Genomic DNA, 23,774 nt, shown 5'->3' on the forward strand with positions numbered 1-23,774 from the left:
AACTGTTGTGTTTTTGGAAATCAGGGGCATTCATTGGTGCCTTTTAGTATTTTTTTCTTAAGCACGTATCAGAGTTTGGACAAATTTTAATAATTTGTACACGCTTTATATCCAAATAGCTGCAAAACATGGCACAGAGATGCAGGTGGGAATAAGGAAAGAGGTGCGATTATAGGGATAAGGCTGTCAGGCTTGAACACTTTAATTGTTCCCAAAAAATGATTATAATTTGGTTGGGATTACTCTGCAATATTTTTTTTTTTTTTATCAAAAATGAAAAAAAGCAAACAGTCACAGTTATGTGAGAAAACAGATTGGAAATGTACAAAAAAAAAGTTAACGATTCAATGTTTTACACAGGATTACATTTAAATGTACACTGTACCATGAAACGCACTGGGATATAGAGAATAGAAGATACGTTTATGAAAAAGAAACAGCCTCTGGTGTTTGTTTTCAAAATAAATATTGATCTGCAAAAATGGCAGGTACTGTGTATTATTATTGAAAGTTGAAAAAGAGTTTTAAGACACCAGAAAGAAATCCATAGCAGTTTTTAGCTCACCCCTGAAGGCCCAGGAGTTCTTGGATGGAAAAGTCTAATATTCCTGGGATCTTCAAGGACTTACATGTAAGAGAACTTCTTCATGCAGCTGGGAGTTCATACAAGTGATGACAATGAAGATTTCTACAAGAAATAACATAAAAGAAACAACCAACCAAGCCAAATTAAGTGCAAACATCTGCACTGATGTTTTACCCACAAGGCATTACCAAACAAGTCAGAAGACTGTCTTTTTCAAATCAGGATGCTCAAAAATTGATATTATACTTCTCAAATGTATTTACAGAAGCAGAACACTGAAACATAAAATGCATTACAAATGGAAAAAAGTGGCATTTTTTTCTATTTTACAAAAAAGAATTCCTTACATTGGCAAGTCAGAAAAGCTTGACGTGTAGCTCATAAAAGAACAATGTGAAAACCTTCTTTAACATGTTTCTGAAATAATTCAGAGTTCCCAAGTTACGATCTTCTATGAGAAAAAAAAAAATCACCGAAAATTTGAGTGGTTTGTTTGATAAAAGAGCAGAGGTTAACAACAAGAAACAGAAGAAAGCCTTAAGGTAAACGGGTATCCGTATTTCAGTTTATCATCATTTTCCATATAGCTTGATAGCTGTGTGCTTGAAAACAACAAAATTCAAATGAGTCCTGGTGTGATACTACCGGGTGGTGCACAAAAAAGCATTCCCACACTCACTAAGCCAGCAAAGCTAGCGGGAACTCGGTAAGCACAGCATTATGCTGAGTCAATTCAGTTACCTGCATATGTGCTGGAGAGAAGACATGGCATTACTCTTTGGAACAGCTTTTTTCAATTGACAAATTGTATGTTCATGTAGATCCTTTCATGTAGACATGTGAAGGATTAGTGGAGAATCGCCTGCAACATGCACAATTCAGCGAATGATGAACAAGTGGTGGACTACTGGTCCTGTGAACAATGCACTGAAACCCAGAGACCCTTCAACCCAGACCACAGAGGTTGTGGCCGATACTGCAGATCATATACCAAAAGCTAATCATAAGTTTACATGGCGATTATCACAGTAAATGGGTGTATTATGAATGTTATATGGAGCAGAATTTAGCGTCACTGCTGGCAGAGGCCATTTTCAGTACAGTATTTAAAATGGTCAGTAACATTCTTTAATAAAATTCTCTAACATTAATAAAATAACAAATCACTTTTAAAGTGTAATACTGTATATCACCTGTTACTCTTTTGTTACTAATGAAACTTTAATGACATCGAAAATAACACCAGGCTACTTTCTTGTATGCCACCTTGTACTGTATATACTGATAGAAAAAGAATAAACACTTAATTGTTGAAATTATAATAAAATAATATTATGAGAGCAAAACAATAGGAAAACAATTACATCTGTGAACAACAATCACCTTGTAGTTCTTCAGTATCTTGTGTTCGGTCACTGCAGCTTCAGCCAATCAGTCACAGAACTGGCAATTGTAGAGTAGCATCTCATTTTTGCAAAAGGACCTGACAAATGTTTTGGCTACTAGCACACAAAGGGTCAGATCTAAAGATGTTGTGATCCAGGGCATCCAAGCATGATGCATGGAGGTTGTGGTCAAGGGTAAACATAAGCCAGAAGAACAGCTGCACACCAGCATTCCTCAAGACAGTTGTGACCACAGCAGTTATGAGTGGTCTGGCACTATTCTGCTATATAGGGTCAAGGTAGTGAAGGAGGTGTGACAATGGAATTTGCTCTCAGGCCAGAACCATGGAGTACATAACTGAGTGGGCATTGTGTTTCAGGAACAGACCTAAAATGACTGCTCAGTTATGTCAGTCCTGTTGTGGTGTAATTACTCGAGGACATCTAGAACTGAAACATTACCTTAATTTGAGATAGAGTGGACTAGATTCATTTGTTACAGTGGAATGCAAAAGTTTGGCCACCCTTGCTTAAAATATCTGTTACTGTGAATAGTTAAGTGAGCAGAAGGTTATTCACAGTAACAGACATTTTATGTAAGGGTGGCCAAACTTTTGCATGCCACTGTGTTGTCTGGAAATATTGGTACATGACATGCCTTCTTTCTGCATGCCAATGACCCTATCCCTTGTTTAACGTAACATCTGAAGCATTGAGGAAAGCCCAAAACTGACTAAGTGAGGCATCTGCCTTGCTGTGACTTAAGCTTTGAAGCTTGACTTGACCGGGCCTTTTCTACCAGTTCACCTAGCAAACTCTGGGGTATTTGACATGTTGCAATGCCTGGCTGAACAAGTTGTGTTGTTGGTCATTTTGTGAAATGTATACAAGTTATGATTATTTTTTTATTACAGAAATTAGTGTTTTGTTTTTCCATCAGAATATTTTATTTATTTATTTATGTGGTAAATGTAATTCTCATGTACCAGATGGTAAGCACATTTTATGTAGCAAAAAGTGCATTGTGTTACTAGATGACATTTCACATTGTTACATCTGGACCGTCAGTAACTAAACTGTAGTGTAGTTAATTCTGTACATACAACATATTTTAGTATTGGGTTTCAAAGGAAAAGAATAAATCAATGGCAATAAAAACACAGAGCTACAAATGTATGAACTTAGAAAATAGCCATTACAATCTTATTGTATAGTACTGGATTAACATTAATATGATTTTCAAATGTGAATGAAGCTTTAGAATACAGAATGAAAGGAAATTCCATACTGAATGTATTTTTAATTGGAGAAACCACATAGTTCTCAAAAGAATGACAAAAAAAAATATTACTGCAAAAGGAATGCCTAAAATGAACGAGTATAAGATGATCTTAACTAAATAATAGAGAGAAAAAGTAATTTTTACATGCCATACTCTTCAGTACCTTGTTGAATTCAGTACCTGAAAAATAACTGAACCTTTAACAAATTAAATTCATATTGAATAGGGAACCTCAAAGCAAAAAGAAATTATCCTTAGGAAAGATAACAATGTAAGAACTACTAAATACACTTGCAGGTAATGCTGGTTGCACCTGCCATTTTGTTTTTTTTTAACCCGTTTTTAAATCAAGGTGGCACAGTGGTTAATGCTGCTGCCTCACAGCTCCACAGTCCTGGGTTCGAATGTATGGTCCTCAACTGCCTTTCTACATTCTCCCCATGTGTGTCTGGGTTTTTCTCTCAGTGATATAGTTTTTCTCCCGGATGCCAAACTGTGCACATTACATTTACTGGCGATTCCAAACTGGCCCAGTATGAATGAATGGGGGGTGTGTAATGAGCCTTGAGAAGGACTGGTGATCCACCCAGAATTTTTGCCAGCATGGGCAGCAGCTTTCCAAAACCTGAACTGAATAAAGGATGTTAGAAAATTATTGGTTATTTTTTAATGCCTTTTGTCATCTGTCTGAATGAGTGACAAATTCTTAATTTGCACTGTGTGGTATTAGTTACTTTCTTGTATAACATGAGAATTTTTAATACTTTCTTCACAATGTATTTAATATATAATTACTGTAAATGCAAGGGAAATAAGATAGAAAGGATTATCCCCAATATAAACCAAATCATCTCCCGTCAGTGCCCTCCTCCTCTAATTTATATTGTTTTTCAAATGCTGTACCTTTTCTTATCCAATATTAGTCAGTTGTTTCATATTATGGCAGGTTGCTCGACTTTTACCCTTCTTACCTTTTATTATTTCAACCCAAGCACCAGAATCAGTTGAAACATAAATGTTATTTAAAAGTAGAGAAAAATGGAAGGCTTCTGCTCCTAAAGACAGAAAGTTTGTACAGAAGAGAGAGGGTTTACAGAACAGGATAAACATCTGGAGGTACTTGCTTGTATATTAAATTTTTGAATGTTCAAATGTTTCCTAAACTTTTAGTAAAATTTCCATATTAAACACATACTTAAGAAATTGTACAAATTGCCTTTAAAAAATGTTTTAATCCAATAAACTTCAAGAAAATGAGGAAAAGTGCCATAGACTCATTTTAAAAGAAGAGCCACAGAATATCTGTTTTTAATTACCTTATATTGAACACTCCATTCACAATCTTTTGTGAACTGTCATAGGCTATAGTTTAAAAATGGTTACATCCCCAAGTAGTAGAAATACTTATAAATTTGGTCTTTTACAGAGTCAGGGCTCAAATAATCCAGACATCCACTGCAGGCTGAACCCTGGATGAGGGAAATGTGCAAGTGATTGTTACTGCTGCACTAAGTATCTGCTATAATTTCAGTTAAATATTAACAATTTCCACATGCTGACACAAGCTCAGGCTTTCTTTTGTTTCTTGATAAAGACAGAGCTGTTCATTCACAGGATAAGCACAATGAAACAGTCAAAAAAGGAACAAATCCTCCTCCCAATATTATACAACCAGTATCATTCGGATTTTCTGACTACAAAATAACTTATTTAACAGTGGTATACACAGTACAACATGAACTTCCAAGTAGAGAAAAAATAAAAAGACTGTGTCAGGCTTAAAATATGTAAACGTTTAAAGAACAAAAATGGAATAAAAAAGTCTTTTTTTTCTACTTAAAAGAAGTTTTGATTATTCTTGATCCATATAACAGCTTAATGGGATATATACAAATGATCATTTAGCAGTTCAAATCATGGTGATTTTTAAAATGCATTTCAGTCTTAAAAATGTAAAAGGGGGGAAAAAAAGAGGTTTGGACCCACTTTCTTCACAAAACTGATAGAGGAAACAGTGGGCTCAGACGAAGATCCTCTGTTAACTGTACACAAGATAAATAAATCTTCTCTTCAGATTCCTCCTTGAGGGCAGTCAATCACACACTCATGGTCATGCTTGGAGAGTACTAAAAAAAAAGAAATAGCCTAAATTAATACAGACATGTTTAATTAATGATATGTTCAGAGCCACCAAGTGACATTAAGACATCCTAAAGCCATACACATGGCTCATTTGCTCTCTCTGGCAGCAGAGAGCTTTAAATCAATTAAATCAATTCTGGAAAAACAAATGCTGAAGCTGGACATTTCCTCTAGGTTTAACGTATGTCACAATTTATGTTTTTGTTAACTAGTCTTATTACAAGTAACATTACCATTCCTGTTTATATTATGTTGCAATACTACAGCAATACAGAATGTCTGAAGTATACCATTTGTGCCTAACTATAAGGAATAACTCCTGTATCAGTTTATCAAATCAATCAGTCTAAGACTATTGTGTTGCCAATGTTTATTTGTTGAAACTGAGTATAGAATAATATTCAGCAATACCTTAACTATACAGTTAGGTCCATAATTATTTGGACACTGACAACAATTTTCATAATTTTGACTTTATACGCCACCACAATGTGTATGAAATAATTACATGATTTAGGTGTAAGCTTTCAGCATTAATTCAAATGGTTTAACAGAAATATCATATCAGCCATTTAGGAATGACAGTCATTTTTATACATGATCCCAAATTTTCAGGGACTCAAAAGTATGATTGACTGACAAGCTGTTCCATAGCCAGATGTGAGCAGGACCCTCATTATTTCAAGAACTATTAAGCAGGTAGAAGGTCTGGAGTTGATTCAAATTTTGGAATTTGCTTTTGGAAATTTCCAATATGAGGTCCAAAGAGCTGTCCATACAAGCAAAAACAGGCCACTGTGGTCATCGCTGCTCTTGTGAAAAGAATGGATATAAAAGCCATCAACTCAGAGAGGGAGAGGCAAGTTCGTTTTACCATGTGAACGTCACTGACAGAATAAAACTGAATAAAAAAAGGCAAAAGTTAACTTTTACAAGTAGACAAAATTGAAAGTGTGTGTTACTGACTCAAATCAAATGTATGTTTTTATTATATTATAGTAATAAAAATAGCAGCAGCTCAATACTCGGAGTGCCGAGACTCGAACCCAGTACCTTTGGGTTATAAGGCAGCAGCTTACTTTTGTGCCATTCAAGAATACATATAAACTTCCAGTCAATTGATATTTGAGCTTGGGTTTTTAAGTCGTTGACAGCAACATGTAAATCGAATGATTTTTTTTTCTTTGGTTATATTCTTGAATAAAATTGCATGTGTTTATTTGATATTTGGACTAAAGTCTTCACACATTATACAATTCACACCATTATTAGTATAACATGGAAAAAGTTTCTGCTTTAGGAATGTATTCAGCATTTCTTGCATTTCTCGCATTTCCTTTCATCCTACACTTACCCAGATCTTTGTAGACACGGAATATACGTGAAATGCATGTATTCCAAATAACGATATACTGTATTATTTACCCTATACAACTCCAGGCTCCCCACACGGAGAAAAGGAGTCTTGGCTTGAGCTGGGAGATCTTTTTGCCTGCAATCATAGCTCCATCAAGGTGGGGGATGGGACAGCAGGTTGCTTGCTGCTTGTGCTGATCAACACATTTACAAAATAAAAGATGGAGATGCGCAAAGGGATTTAAGGTGGGCCGAGATTATGAGTTTTTCGTAGGCTTCAGGGATTCTAGTTTTAAAGAGAAGGAATGACTGCTGAGCTCAGCAACACCAGAAGGCCTGGACAACCATGGAAGACAACTGTGCTCGATGACCGCAGAATTATTTCCTTGTTGAAGAAGAACCAATTCATGACATTTAACCAAACCAAGTACACTCTCTGGAAGGCAGGCCTATCATTGCCAAAGTCTACAAACAACTGAAGACTTCTTGAAAGTAAATACAGGTTTACTACAAGATGAAAACCACTGGTAATCCTTAAGCATAGGAAGGACAGATTAGACTTTTGCCAGAAAAGATTTAAAAAAAACAGTCCAATTTTGGAACAGTTTTTTTTTTTTGGACAAAAGAAATTAAGATCAAGATCAATACATACCAGAATGATGGATAGAGAAGAGTATGGAGAAGAGAATGAACGGCTCATGATCTGTAACATACCACATCATCTGTAAAACATGATGATGGCATAAGGAGGCAGTGTTATGGCATGGGCATGTGTGACTGCCAATGGAAGTGGGTCACTGGTGTTTACTGATGATAAAACGGCTGACCAAAGATGCAGGATGATTTCTGAAGTGTACAAAACTATACTGTCTACTCAGATTCAGACAAATGGTGCAAAACTGATAAGACAACACTTCACAGTACAGATGGGCAATGAGCCAAAACATACTGGGACAGCAAACCAAGTGTTTTTCAAGGAAAAGAAGTGGAATATTCTTCAATGACCAAGTCAATCGACTGACCTCAACCCAATTGGACATGGAATTCACTTGCAGAAGATAAAATTGCGGATAGAAAGTCCAACGAACAAGCAGCACCTGAAGACATCTGAAGTAAAGGCCTGGCAAAGCATAGTAGAGTGGAAACCCAGCACTTAGGGAAGGCCATGGGTTGCAGGCTTCAGGCAGTCATTGACTGTTAAGAATTTGTAACCAATTATTGAAAATTATTTTTGTATTCGTTATTATGTTAGTTTGTCCAAATACTTTTGAGCTCTTGAAAATGAGGGACCATGTATAAAAATGTCTCTTCTCTAAATGCCTCATACAATGTTTTGTTAAATGCCTTAAATTAAAACAGCAAGGTTTCAACTTCAATCACATCTTGATTATTTCATTTAAAGTCCATTGTGGTGGTGCACAGAACCAAAATTATGAAAATCGTATCATTGTCCAAATACTTATGGACCTAATTGTATAATTACCAAGTGTATGTCTCTTCATTTCACATTGAAATAAAAAAGAGTCATCTCACTAAGTTCTAAAGTGCATCTGATCAGGAACTTTATAAGAAATTTTAATTTCAAGAAATACAGACCATCTGTTGATATATTATCTAGATTAATAATAACTCCAGGAAGGTGTTAAAAAGTCTGCCCTTAAAAGGCATTGATGGGTCAAAATGAAAAGAGGTGAAGTAAAGTGGCAAGTGCTTCACCATGGCACTTGTGAGGCAGGAATTTGGATGAGTCAACACAGGTGGTAGAAATAACCAAGTAGGCCTATCCAGTGCAAGAGCTGCAATTTTCAGACTTCAGGTTCTTCCTTGGTTATCATCAAGGTGTGTATGAACAATAACTACACCTAAGTTAAATATTAGGACCCTTGGGCTTTGTTGTATAGCGATACCAGGAAAATGTTTTCACTGTTACCATACATTTATAGGATATTTCCTATACGTATTCCAGATGTGATAAAAAAAAGATGAAAGCTCCCACAATTATTATTGTAAAAACTAGTGACTTTGTTTAATAGAAAAGCAATGAATAAAAGGAACAATTCAATCAAATGAACAGAAACAAAATGATTTTGGTCTGCGTCATTAGAACTGACTATATGTGCTCTCACCCTAAATTCTAGCTAAATAGCTTGCATATCTAATTGCCAGTGAGTATTAAAGTTTATATTTTTACTCAAAATGTGCTAGCTTGTTAAGTTATGAACAACAGAGGCTTCTGCTCCAAACCCTTGTATTTATGTTCCAAAATCTCCTGTACTCACTCTGGCACATGCCACTTTGTAACTCCTAAAGTAAAGGTCTGCATTGCTATGGAAATTCTGCATTAATTTTGAGGTCTGGGTCAAGGATTTGCAGCATGGGTAAAGGGTAAACATTATTCATGTGGAATCAAGAATGGTCACCGCCTAGCTGAACCTTTGAGAAAATTACTTAATGAAAAGTAAATAAACTATCACGAATACCCTACTCAATTGTAACACTATGGAATGAGACAAGGGAAGAGTTGGGGGCAACTCCATGGTGAACCCCATTTAATGGAGCAACAAAAATAAAATAAAGTAGTAAAGCAAACACAAAGTTCAGTGGCCACAGTTGCTTTACACAAAGGGCCAAGCTTATAACTGCTACACAGTAGAGCTCTGTCTCCTAGCCCATCTAGTCCTTTAATGAATGCCTTCTTCTGGAAGTTGGAAGGTTTATATAATGTGGGGTCTGCATTATGTGAGCCACCTGAGGAAATGAGGTAAGTGACCTGAGTTTCTGAGAGTTCTTCAGGACTGTGGAGGAAAGCAGAGTTCAGAGACCTGAAGGTGTCCCCCCTAAGTGCTCGTGTGTGACACAACGCTGTTTCATTGCAGAGTTTCATGCAGTCAGAAAAAATGAAAAATCTAGTGTACATATCTGTAATGTGCACACTGTCTAATTTTTTTTTCAAATGAACTGTTCCAGGCATTATGATGCATATGTATAACAGCAGTAAAGGCAGACACACAAAAGTGAGTATTGGATGGAGCATTATTTTCTTTTCACCCTCATAGATTCTGCTGTTTTAACAATCCTCTTACAGTAGACAATGTGCCTAATTCATACGCTTTTTAAGGGGAAATGGAAATGCAGTCAACAGTGGAATGGAACTTTTGCAAATGAAAGTATCCGAAAGAGGATGAAAAACAGGAATTAAGTTTGTTGGCAGTGGACAGGAGTGTGACAGAAAATCAGTACCTTGCAGATGTGAATTATAAGGCTATGTCACATTAGGTGACTTTTCCACTTGACATTAACATTAACTATATGACAATAACATTTTATCCCGATGACCAAAAACTGGACTGGTAAAGGTGGGAGCCCTGTAAGAGAAATATCCAGCTCATCTAAAAATGATCTATGGTCAATAGATGGTTCCTTTTTCTGACCAGCTTGTTTAGTAGTTTCAAAGTGTATTGTGTATGAACTGATTACCTCCTAGGTAAATAATTATCTACTGCTGCTTCTAGAGTCCTCATTATAATTTTATGTTTATGTGTTTGTATGACTTCTTACTCCAGAACAATGCTGTCTCATGTAGGAAGAGCAGTAGTGTCTACTTTGCTTTGGCACTCAATTTTTCAGCTTAAGCTTTAGTTGCAAGACCCTTCTTCCAGCTAAAATCAAAACTCTCCTCAAGGCAGATTCTAAGTTTCATCTGAGAAGACTGATCAATCACAGGCAAATGATATCCAGACCTGTCTCATTCTTTCACCATGTATCACTTGGCTAGTGACTAAAGAACTGTAACTCAACCACTGGCAAGCTTTATGGAAAATAATTTGCACCAGTTATCAACAGAAAGGATAGACGTACGTGCATTCAAAAAAAAAAAAACAATGGCAACATGTCCCGTACTTCCTTTAAAACCTATTGCAAGCACTAGCTTTTCAATCTCTGCTTGGCCTTAACACCTGCTCTGCAGCAGGACTTCCACTGTCTAAGGTGTGGCCTTTTAGTGCCGAAGCAGAGGGTGATGGAGTTGGAGAGTCTTAAATGGCTACCGACTGCTCAGCACATTAATTTCCATACCAGTTAAAATAGTGTGAAAACTCAAAGGCTGTAAACTGCAGTACAGCCTGTAATCACAAGCTTTGAGAAACTAAGAGAGAGAAAATTATCCAAACAAGGCAAAGTGCACTGAACATCCTTCCACATGTGCCAGAAAATCTTCCTACAGACCTTGGAATCAACAAGAACCAAACCACGTTGATTACAAGAACTATAGTCTGTAACTTGGTAGCTAGGATAAGGGCAGTGAATGTATTAACATATATCATTTTCAAGTTATTAGGGTTGCTTTAAATAAAAATATTAACCTTTGTTAAGCACATAAGAAATATGACAAATGAAAGGAGATCATTCAGTCCATCAAGCTAATAACTAAGCTGTTATCTCATCCAATACTTCTTAAAGGTTGTTAAGGTTTCTGCTTCAAGTACCTGTCTCGGTAGTTTGTTCCAGGTTCCTCCAACTCTTTGTATTAAAAACATTTTTCTGGTTTCAGTCTTAAAAGCACTTTCCCTTAATTAGCGCTGGTGTCCTTGAGTACATGATTTACGCTCAGGCAGAAAGAATTCTGCTGGATCTACTATATCAGTACCCTGGAGAATTTTGAAGACCTGCAATATGAACCTCATGCAGTCTCCTCTTCTTGAAAAGACAACCGGTCCAAGGTGCAAAGAATGCTGAAATGTCTACTATACTAATGAAAGTATGTACCGTATGTATTCTTGAGCCTCATGCAGTCAATGAAAGGTTGTAAAATATCTACCACTTTACATTGGTTGTTGCTGATAATCATTGTGAACAAAGAATTATCACAACAAAAACCTGAAAATATATGAAATTCAGAAATAACACTATTCTCCCAAAATGTGTAATCCAACAGATTTTTTCTACAGAAAACCCTTTAGTAATTAAATATGAATTCTGACATTCAAAAATGGAGCCACTCTAAATACCAATGGGTATTATTAATGTATGAACACAGTGTTTGAAGTATTTTGGTATATGTTGTCCTTTCCTTTCCTTTCATCATCTCTTACTCCCTTGCTCAGTTGGCCACTTTCTGTGGGGCCTATGGGGAGGTCATGCCAAGATAGGGTGGCTTTAGCAGTTCACTTTATATGAAACAGGCAGTACAACATCATTTTAAGGTTAATATAGTAGATTCTCTCAGTTTTACAGACTATATGTGATGTCTTTATATAAGTATGAGAGGTGCAAATGACCAAAAAGAAATACTGAAAACATCAAATATTTCCAGGTTACTAAAAGAGCATTTCATATTTTAATACAAACAATTCTGTTAATCTTGAATGTTTTAGCTAACAGCTCAGTACACAAAGGTCAAATTCAACTTTTAGTTGAACTGAATTGCCCCTCAGATTGAAGGCAGTTGTAAAATGAATTAATACTTGGCGTGAATGCAATAACAATTTGCTCAGATTGATTTAATGAGATGAGTTGTTTCTTAAGCTCGGTGTATTTAACATACAACCTGTATTTTCCATCTACTGTACAACAGCATTCTTAGCAGTTATTTGTTTCACTTTATTCAGGTTTTTAAATGCAAATGATACACATATAAATATAGAATAAAAATTTAAAGACATTGAATGGAACTTTATAGTAACAGAAGTTAATGCACGATTATCTTCAATTTTAGTGTGCCTAAACTTTTAATGCATTTTTTCACTTTTGAAATAGCAATCAAAAAGAAAAAACAGCACCTACACTTTCACTCTGAAAAGGATTGAGGAAGTTCCCACCCATCTCTCCGTCGTCCCGTGGAGTGCCTGGTTGATTAGTCATGCTCATATTACCAGGAGAGTTCTGCCCAAAACAAATACAGAACAGCATGAGTAGAGCACAACAAGACTTATGTCTACCTTGTCATAGGAGTATAAGCTGAGGACGACAGTATGAATCTCAACCATGATTTTGAATATTAGAACAATTGTGACAAGAACAGGCAATTTAGCCCAACAATCTTGTTCATCCTATTTACCTAAATTGTTAAAAATATCACCAAGGAAACCACGACAAGGAAATAAATAAGGGTATGTGGCAGGGTCAGGTACATTGAGTGTGCCTTTTTAATTTTACTGTGGATTCAGAAAGCATTCAGAAGCCCTCACTTTCTGCACACTTTACTGTGTTGTTGGTTTATATTAAACATATAAATTTGCCATTTTTGTCCATCAATCTACACTAAATAACCTGTAATGACAAAGTAAAACCAAGGTTTCATAACTGTTTGCAAATGTATTAAAAATTAAAAACTAAAATCTCTCATTCATGTAATCATTCAGACCCTTAATTCAGGACTTCTAAATTTTGGCAGTTTATTTCATTCTTCTGGACAGATCATCTTAAGAACTGTTAGACTGGATGAGAAGCATCTGTAAACTGCTATCTTCCGGACTCTTCACAAATGTTCTATGTGGTTTAAGACTGGGTTTTTTGGCTTGGCCACTCAAGGACAGTCAGAAACATGTTCCAATGCCACTATGGTGTTGTCTTGGATGTATGCTTCAGGTCACTGTCATGCTGAAAGGTGGACCACTGTCACATACTGAGGTCACATGCACTCTTGAGCAGATTTCTTTAAGGACCTCTCTGTATTTGGCAACATTCATCCTTCTTCAATTCTGACCAGTCTCTGCTGCTGAGAAGCACCCTCCATAGCATGATGTTGCCAACACCATGCCTTATCTTAAGTATGGTATTAGGAAGGTGATGCACAGTACACGGTCTCTGCCAGAAATAGTGCTTGAAGTTCTAAAGAAATAGTTTAATTTTTGTCCCATCAGATTAGAGAATCTTTTCCCTCATGTTCTGAAAGTCCTTAAAATGATGTTAGGCAAAATCCAAGTGGGTGTTTAACAACTCTACTGTAAATGCCTAATTGATGGAGTGCTGCTGAGATGGTTATCCTTCCAACTAGTACTTCCATATCAGAAGAATACTTCTGAAGCTATGTTAGAATGACCATTGTGTTCTTGGTCACCTACCTGACCAAAGCCCTTTTTGCCTGGTTACTCAGCTTTGCTAGATAGCAAATTCTAAGAAGAGTCCTGTCAGTTAAACTTCTTCCACTTCACAATTATTGAGGCCATATTAATCCTTGCCCTCATCTATGCCTCACTACAGTTTTTTCATGGAGATCTATAGAGAGTTCCTAAGACTTCAGGGCTTGGCTTTTGTCCTGACGTGTATTGTGAATTGAAAGATCTTATATACACAGGTGTGTGTCTTGCCTCTGGTGGACTCTGATCAAGCTCTGATACATCACAAGGGTAGTTAAAGTGAACAGGTTGCACCTGACCACAATTTGAAGTACCACAACAGAAAAGGGTCAGAACACTTACATGCATAACAAAATTGAGTTTATGAGTTTTAAAAAATCTGAAAACCTTTTGGAAAACATTGTGAGTGTAGATTATTGGTAAAAATGACCCTAACCCTAACCCCAAATTCATACATTTAAAATTAAATCTACAACACAATAACATGTGCAGAAAGTGAAGAGGTCTGAATACTTTTTTGAATCAACTGTAGATTACAGTTCATGGGATTATTTACAGTAGGTTATGCTGTTTTTAATGTTCTGGCAGAGAGCTCAGTTTTTATCATTAACCAGATTCCCATAAAATCATGATACAGTTAAACGTTCAGATGGTTGGCATCAAAGTTACGGACATACTTCATTGTGCTAAAATACAATAGCAAATACCTTGGTGAAATAATAATTTAAAAATTCTTTATGTTTCCTTATATTACTGGCATCCTGAAGAGAATAATAAGATTAATGCTATCACAGATATGGATTGACCTAGGAATAAACTACCTTTTGATATCCATTAAATTCAACTTAATATTATTTGTAACCAAGTATAGGAAAGTGAAACACAATTTCTAATAGTGTAAAAAACACTTACTTTTAGATGCCTCATAAAACCATTACAAAGACCCTAAACAAAGACCTCTAAAACTACCACTTTTCTAATGATTTGTTTCAAAAGCAAATGCAACTACAGTATAGGATAAATAATGACTTAAAGGCTCAAAACAAAAATATTCTTGATTGTTTAAACCTCACCATTCCAAAGATAAAAAATGTATGTTTATACAGTTAAATCTATCCATCCATCCATCAATCAATCAATATTTTAGGCTGCATAATCCTGTACAGGGTAACTGGGGCAGAAAGTACTCTGGCAGCATTAGGCTCAAGGTAGGAACCAATCCTGAGTGGTGTGCCAGTCCATCAAAGATCAAACACTCAACATGGAGCATGCAATATGTAGATTTTTTTCAACTATTCTTTTCTTAAACATTTACTTTGAGGTAAAATGTTTGTTAGTTTAGGTGCATATATCAGGCTGAAAAACAGCTAAATAGGTGAGAATCTCTTTGATAATTTTAACAATTAAGAACAGGTAAAGGTTTATTGCAATGGCATCACACCTGACAGTTAAAAATCATAAAATAAAGTAATAACTGAAATATCGAACCTACATAACTGGGAAAAGATGAAGGGGAAGAAAAAGAAATGTAAAGCAGTTCTTTGTGTTGCGAGAACAGCTAAGGCCTAGCTTATGCATCATCATCAATTACATTATTATTGTATTAGGGTATTATTACAGGTGCTAGGAGCTGTAATAAAGCATTATAGAATTTGGTCATAATACTTGATAAAGCTACCATTGAAGCTGTAGACAAAGTGGGTGGAGCTGACACCCCACCTAGGTGAAACAATTTTTTTTATCTAAATTAAAAAAAATTAGTGGTCCAAAAACAGAGCACTGAACTGGAAACACAGTATTGAAAAACCCATGCTTGAGTACTCTCTAGTAATAAAGCTACACTGCAAATTGCTGATAGGCTGGTAGTCTGCCTGCAGCTCAATTATTATAAAAATTAATTTTGGATCCTAAACTGTCATGTAAGTTTCTAAATAAAACATACTGTACATAGCTGAGAATTAGTTTCCTTTAACAAGATTCAGGTTTTGTAATAAATCTGTTGGCATTGCTGAAAAGGTGGAAATCTTTTTTAACCATGCTTAAAGCTGAGCATTTCAAAATAGTGATGCTTCATATGATAGCACTTTTGTATCCCAGATTTACTGCATTCTGCATCTGCAACTCATACCAATCCTCTCTGAGCAATACAATAAAATCTGCTTAACACAGCTGTTTCAGCTCAAAGGAATAACCTTGAAGTGGATGATGAGAGTGGGGCATCATATTCGACCTGCAGCAAAAGAAAGCAGTACGTTCATTACTCTGGGGCCCAGAGGTTTAATCCTCCACTAATGAGGAAGATGTACATTTCCAGTTTCAAGTGAGCAGAATAAACTCCCTATTCATTCTTCATATAGAGAGGTTATGGAAATTTTCCGATCAAAAAGAAATCATCTGCCACCAATGTCCTGTGCTTTGAGCGACCTCTTCATAATTCATTCATTGAATAAAGAGGTTTACACTATAGGCTATAAAAGAAAGATGATCACTAGGAGGGTACTTTTCTGAGACCCTTAAATCCCGTACAGTGTTATGAGATTAAAGTTGGGAGTTACAAAAATAATAAACACTGCCATTTTCATGTGATCAGCCTTGGGTCAAGCATAGTGAAATACTGTAGAGGTAATGTAACAATGTATAATGGCCGTCATTACTTGATTTTAAACCAAACCACATTTAGAGACTTTGTGACTCACTTCAAGAAGGAGTCCTTTATTTATTTTCCAAACTGGTTAGTTGGGGTCAGAACATACCCAGTATCGCAGAGGCAATGGGTTTACAGTAGGCACCACCACTTTCTGAGGGACACTCGCATTCTCTTGTTCAAAGTCACTGTACAGAGGCCAATCAACCTAACTTGTACCCTGGATTACATGTCTGTGCTACCCCTCAAGGTAAATTATGGGTGGACAAAAAATAAGGATACAAAATGTAGAATGTCCAACTTTTATTTATGTCCATATATGGAAAGTGCTAGTTAAAATTTTCAATCCATAAGAATGACAAACAAAGCAGCTATAGGTCTCACTCATCAAACTAGCATCAACCTAATATCTCCATTCAAAATATGCAGCAAAGTAAGCCAGGTTCCAGACTCATCAATTTTTCATTTCTTTCAGAAGACGAATAAATAATTGATGTCACTTAGGGAGTGCTAACTTTACCACAGTAAATGTTTTAAATAACGTGCCTTATCAGCAAAGAAAACCAGAAGCTCATTTTATGTAATAAATAATAAGCCTGTAGCTTACAGCATCAACAGTTTTTGACAATATTTTTTAAATTGTTTTGTTTTTCAGTCATCCATCTAAGATTATAACTAGAGTCTAAAGCTGTGCTTCTCAAGCTCTGTGTGGCTGCAAATGTTTATTCTAACCAACTTCTGTTTTGATTGGACTCCTAGCCTATTCTAGCAATATTTTATTCCCCAGTTTCTAAGTTTTGGTGTCAATATAGAAATTACAAACTAAATTTGGAGATCTTTTTTTCTTTCATTTTTAAATGTGACATCTTATTTCATCTTCCTATCAGCACATTGATCGGTACCCTACTTTTGGCATATGTTAGCACAATTGGGGGTGACACACTACAAATCCACCATTTCATCATATTTGACAGCTGCCTCAGCATTAAAAGGTAACAGTTAAGTGCTCATGAGGACCACTTGCCTGTATCTACTATTTGATGCCTCATGACCATTTTTCACTTTTGTTTCATTTGCCAGTTCATTCTGTACCATAAGCCAGATGTAAAATGTTTACATAAAATATTGTGCACTGAAGTGCAACATTTTTTAATGAACGCAACTTCATGGGTGAACTGATGACTGTTTGTTAAGCGTGTTGCTATTGTTACATGTGCAAACCTGACCTTAAGCGTACAGGGAGTTCCTAATTCTTGAATATACACTGTGATTACAATTCACACAATGTCTGAAAATTGGCACAGAAATAAATCATTAATGGGAAATATGCAAATCATTCAATATCAATCTGCTGTAAAAACAGTGTACTTGGAAAATCTGCCATAGAAAAAATGATGGCAACGTCTAGGTTTGTGACTATTACAAGTAGAAGTGACTTGTTCACTAAACGCAAAGTGAATTGGCAATTCCAGCAAACCCTGGGATGGCAAGTTTAGGGTTGGTTTACTGAAATAAAAAGTTATACAATTAGGTAGCCACATTCTTCTCATTTCATTTCCAAAGTCTCTTTAAAGGATTTATGAAAAATGAGTGATTCCAACTGTATATAAATTTATAATATATGATTAATATTGGGCAGCACAGTAGTTTTGGCTCATTGAACAAGTTTCCGGGATTTAAATTTCATGTTGTAGATATGGAGCCTGCATATTCCTGCTGTGTCTTTATCAATCTTCATCCGGGTTTTCTCCCACATCTCCAAAAATGTTAATTTTAGTTTAATGGAATCCACCACCCAGAAATTATATTCGTTTTAATCTGTTATTTACCCGGTGCAAGGCAAGAATCAGTTCTAGGCAGCCAACTTCACACAGGGCCCACTCATGAATCCAAAAGCCTACACTGAGCCAATCTAGAATTACTGGGTAAAGGAAAAGTCCACTGAAAAAAGAAATAACCTTTTAATCTGTTACTTACCCCTTGATTGTTTGTAGTGATGGCCCAAAAAATATGCATTCACAGAGAATGCAAATAACAAAATTCATGATACAGCGGACATTGAACAACTGCAAATAATATCAAAATGTCCATGAAAAAAATCTCAGCATGTATACATCATTCAAAATAACTATATTTTAGCTGGGTAAAATATTGTTAAATGATCTCTGAAAAATATTTTAATGTGTAAAAGTGAGGCACATTCAAATGAGATCAAGCTTTTGAATTGAAGACCTGCACCATCACCCCATTTATTAGTTATTATTATTATGTTCTTAGTGGTTCGCCATAACTGCAGTACTTCAGGGATTTTCAAATATCAGTTTGTGAAAGTGCACCTGTGAAATGACGTTCTTCTTGTTGAAGCATCATGTCTATGCACAAATACAGGTACAATATATTCACTTGATTTCTTTAATTTTTAATCTCTAATTATATCAGTACTCCTCTCTCAGACTGTACTTTGAGATGCTTATACCATGTCAAGCACCATGGTAGCCAGTAAATGAGGTACAGTACATCAGGGCAGGAATCTTGGTCAATAAATGAGGGGCGTGAGGGATCTTCAACCTTATTTTAGTCTGAACATACCCCACTGTTGTACATAGAGGATTTTCCAAAAAATGTTAATTTAACAATATTTTATCTGAAATACCCTAGTTTAGGGGCATTGAGAGCATAGAACTGGATACCTCGCATGTGGATCATATAACATAAGTTATTTGAGATTGTTTTTCATGGACATTTTGATATTGTTTGTGCTTGTTCAATGTGGGTGTATGTTATCTCCACAGTCCATAAAAAATTAGATACTTTTTTTTCTTAGCTATCTCTACAAACAATGTAGGGCCAGTACAAGATAAGAAAGTGGTTGTTTTTGGACGGATTATTCCTTTCCCTGACAATTGCCAAGTGTTCCACTGTAAGTGTGTGTATGCATCTCTAGGAGAGACTGCCTGTCCGTTTAGGACTGATTCTTGCATTGTGCTGGATGATACTAAGATAGGCTCCACTAGCTCACAACATTTAATTGGCTTAAGTCGGTCAGGTTACACTGATTCACAATATACCTCAGCTGTAATGGGTGATTTTTAACCTTTCACCTCTTCCTTCTGTCTTTTTTCTTTGTCTTTTACTTTTTAAAATCTGTTGGGTCTTTTTCATATCTCAGTATATTAAAGTTCTTTAACGCTTCATTTATTTTCCTTTGCGTTGAACAATTTCTGTTCTTCCAAATTCAAGCAGCTATCTTGCTTACCAACCACAAATCATCCATTTTCCAGCAGTATATGAATTTCTAGTGACAATACCCATAAGAATGACAGACTCTGTTTTCCCGTTTTCAGACCACCTTTACATTAATTGGATATCAACTCCGCTCAAATTACTCCTCATTAGTATTTTATATTATGTTTGACAGCTCTCATGTTCTTTTCCAGTACGGTTGAAAAACACATCATAAAATACCATGAAACTCTCCTTCACAAACACATCTGTCTTATGTTCACTAATAATTCATGCCCTTTAGTTTCTAAATTCCCTTCTGGGAAGAGATAACACTACCTACTTACTCGTTTAGAATCAAAATCTCTATGAGTGCCAGCAAGCTTCACCTTTTTTCCTCAAACAGAACAAAAACAGTCAGGCACTAATTTCAAAGTACTGCATACTGGAAATGTCAATGTTTACCTTCACCTATGAACCTGTCAATCAGTTCAAGAACTGTCAGTTTTGTCAGGCTTTCCCTGCACATGTTTTTACATACATACATTATATATATATACATTAATCCCTTCTCGATCGCGGGGGTTGCGTTCCAGAACCCCCCGCGATAGATGAAAATCCACGAAGTAAAACCATATGTTTGTATGGTTATTTATATATATTTTAAGCCCTTATAAACTCTCCCACACTGTTAACATTATTCGAGCCCTCTAGACATGAAATAACACCCTTTAGTCAAAAGTTTAAACTGTGCTCCATGACAAGACAGAGATGACAGTTTTTTCTCACAATTAAAAGAATGCAAATATATCTTCTCTTCAAAGATGCATGTCAGGAGCAGAGAATGTCAGAGAGAGAGAGAGAGAGAAAGAGAAAAGCAAACAATCAAAAAATCAATACGTGCTTTTGGGCTTTTTAGTATGCCGAAGCACCGCGATAAAGCGGCATTTTTTAGAGGAGCGTCCGTATCCTGTAGGCAAACAGCCTCTGTGCAAACAGCCCCTCTGCTCACACCCCCTCCGTCAGGCAGAGAGAGTGAGAGAGACAGAGAAAAGCAAACAATCAAGCACCGCTCGGGAAGCATATCGTATATCATTGAGGAGTTTTAGTTAATACGTAATACATGCTCTGATTGGGTAGCTTCTAAGCCATCCGCCAATAGCGTCTCTTGTATGAAATCAACTGGGCAAACAAACTGAGGAAGCATGTACCATAAATTAAAAGACCCATTGTCCACAGAAATCCGCAAACCAGCGAAAAATCCGTGATATATATTTAGATATGCTTACATTTAAAATCCGCGATGGAGTGAAGCCGCGAAAGTCGAAGTGCGATATAGCGAGGGATCACTGTATATATATAACCCAATTTATATTATATTTACCTAACCCAATTGTTACTTTGATTCAATGAATATTTAAGCTTATTTACCTAAGGAGCAATAACAAGAAGCAGAGAGGGTGGATCACAAATTTATTTTATTATTAGTAATAACAAATGTTCTGCACAGTAAGTGGACAGACACACCTTCTGATTTCAGTCTGATTATGTTTAGTAAGTTTCAAAGGTACAGTTATCCAGCATTTTGTGGCAGAATCATCATCATGACTGCACTCCACTTAATTGCATTAGTCATTGTGAAAAGCTCACATAAATGGTTAACTTGAAGGAAAATTTTTAAAAGCAGTGTAAATTGACAACCAGGTCCTCCCTGCGTGGAGTTTGCATGTTCTCCCCATGTCTGCGTGGGTTTCCTCTGGTTGCTCCGGTTTCCTCCGACTGTCCAAAGACATGCAGGTTAGGTGCATTGGCAATTCTAAATTGTCCCTAGTGTGTGCTTGGTGTGTGTGTGCGTGTGTGTGTGTGTGCGCCCTGCAGTGGGCTGGCGCCCTGCCTGGGGTTTGTTTCCTGCCTTGTGCCCTGTGTTGGCTGGGATAGGCACCAGCAGACCTCCGTGACCCTGTAGTCAGGATATAGCAGGTTGGATAATGGATGGATGGATAAATTGACAATGGAACTGATTATTCCCCACTCTGCTTTAGCCACTGCTGATTTTTATAAATGTCACAAAATTAGAGTGCTCGACATGGTTACTCACTACAAGGAAAGGAATATCTCTACTTCACTGTATACCCCACTGGTCTAGCAGTGAACCCAAATGCTTTGCTTTCTTCTCCATTAGAAATGAGCAGCACAGCTGCTCCAATATGAACTAACCAATTTAAGAATGATGTATTAATCGTGATCATTAAAATCATTAAGTAAAGTGTTCCTATAAACTAATTACAATTTAGTTGTGGTGCTGTATATTACTGTTATATACTGTTACATGGAAGTCACACTACTGGTGACTCCCACACTGGGAGTAATGCCAAACAAGTCATACATATTGCAATTGTGTATTAGTGTATTGGTGAAAGCACAAGGAATTGATAACCAAAAGATAAAACAAGATTTAGGTGCTGAACTAGGCCTTCCTAGGCCTGTCTGGCGAGGCAACTTGCCCACATTCACACTTCTTAAGTATCTCAGTACTCTGCAGATCTTACACTGGCCTGGCCTATCTTCTTCCAATCAGCAAGTCAAAGTTGGCTTCTTAACTCAAGTAAGGTAAGTCCTGTACCATTAGGGGGATTTAAACTGCCAAGTGAGCAACTGTGTGCTGCCATTTAACAGTGAGAAGAGTAACAGTTGGTCTCCTGCCAGTCCCTTCGGATCTGACTGTTTAAAAAGACACCATTAACCTGTGTTACCTGCTAATGTTCTGACATCTTTCTTCTGGATACTCTTTTTTTCTTTGAAAACTTACTAAAAGAGGCTTACTGCTGGTGACCTTCTTCCTGTACTGCATTGTGGATATGAATCTCTTCTCTTAATGCAATGCTGAACACTACCCTTGTCATATAGATAGATAGATAGATAGATAGATAGATAGATAGATAGATAGATAGATAGATAGATAGATAGATAGATAGAACTTTATTAATCCCAAGGGGAAATTCACAAATGCCAGCTTTAGCCCTAGCAATTTCTGCTAGCTGCATAACTCTTCAGTTTACTAGCTAGTAGCTCCCCTTTTTTTACAACGTGCCCAAAGATTTGGCTTTTTTTGGATTTTTGTTGTAGTGGCACTAAATATTTCAATAGTTCTGTTTTCTCTTTTTCTTTACTTTATGTAGTATACAAAATAGTCCCTGTTTGCCAAATACTACAGTCTTGCTGTGGTACTATGAAATATACAGCACAATACAATGGAATGTACAATTAAATTAGCTTTGTAGAATGCTACCACTAAGAAAATGCATATCTTAAGTAGGTAAATTGCATTATATATGGATATGCAATTTGTAAACAAATCCATGCCATCTTGAACTTCTGACCAACATCACACAGAATTACCACTTTTCATGAAACATACACATTTTTATGCTACACGTGTGTGAAACACTAAAATGAATATTTCATCATGTGGATTGAGGTAATTGCATGCTGTTAATCAACTCAACACTCAGCTACAAACCAACACTACTGCATTAGTTAGATAATGGCACAGAATGCATGTTATTTCAAGGGTAAACTAATGTTACTGTGTAATGTGGTCAGTAGGATAAGAAACTGTAACAGTTTTGTACATCATAATGAAAAACTCATATTTGCTTTTCAAGAAGACCACCTGTTTAACAATGCAGAATTCCACGTTTTGCACCTATTCCTGAAATGCTACTGATCCTTTTGTCAAAACCAAAAAAAAAGGTGACAATGTTCTCTAAGACAGAATGATAGGGAGTTAATGTGATAGTGGCTACAAGAAATGGAAAGAAGAAGAACAAAAGCATCTATCTGTCTGTCTCATGGTGTCACTCCTGCCATTTACTTAAGGATGAAAAGCTAAGGTTGAATACAATAATTTGAGGCTCTGGACAAACACAACATACAACTGGATAGTTTAATAAGAAAATGAATGTAATAATGGATGGATATATTACCAAGTTTAGAGATTGAAGAAAAAAGTAACATGCTTACTTACCTTGGAAATACTATCCATATCTCCTGAGCCTAAATTAGAAAACAAACAGGACAG

General features: G+C 36.3%; 1 protein-coding gene across 9 annotated transcripts in view; it reads right to left on the reverse strand.

The window, feature by feature from the left end:
• Positions 1 to 729: 729 nt before the first annotated feature.
• ssbp2 (single-stranded DNA binding protein 2) overlaps positions 730 to 23,774 on the reverse strand; it is a 695,743-nt gene continuing 672,698 nt past the window's right edge. For 7 of the 9 annotated variants that reach the window (XM_039759279.1, XM_039759276.1, XM_039759280.1 and 4 more), the window contains 3 exons: positions 23,721 to 23,749; positions 12,533 to 12,631; positions 5,350 to 5,379 (listed from right to left, as the gene is read on the reverse strand). In XM_039759279.1, the coding sequence (XP_039615213.1) occupies positions 5,350 to 5,379; positions 12,533 to 12,631; positions 23,721 to 23,749 (158 nt within the window). Of the gene's footprint in view, positions 5,380 to 12,532; positions 12,632 to 23,720; positions 23,750 to 23,774 lie in introns of all 9 variants that reach the window. The other 2 variants (XM_039759275.1, XM_039759281.1) reach the window with 2 other exon arrangements.

Source organism: Polypterus senegalus, chromosome 7 (assembly GCF_016835505.1).
Source record: "Polypterus senegalus isolate Bchr_013 chromosome 7, ASM1683550v1, whole genome shotgun sequence".
NCBI lineage: Eukaryota > Metazoa > Chordata > Cladistia > Polypteriformes > Polypteridae > Polypterus > Polypterus senegalus.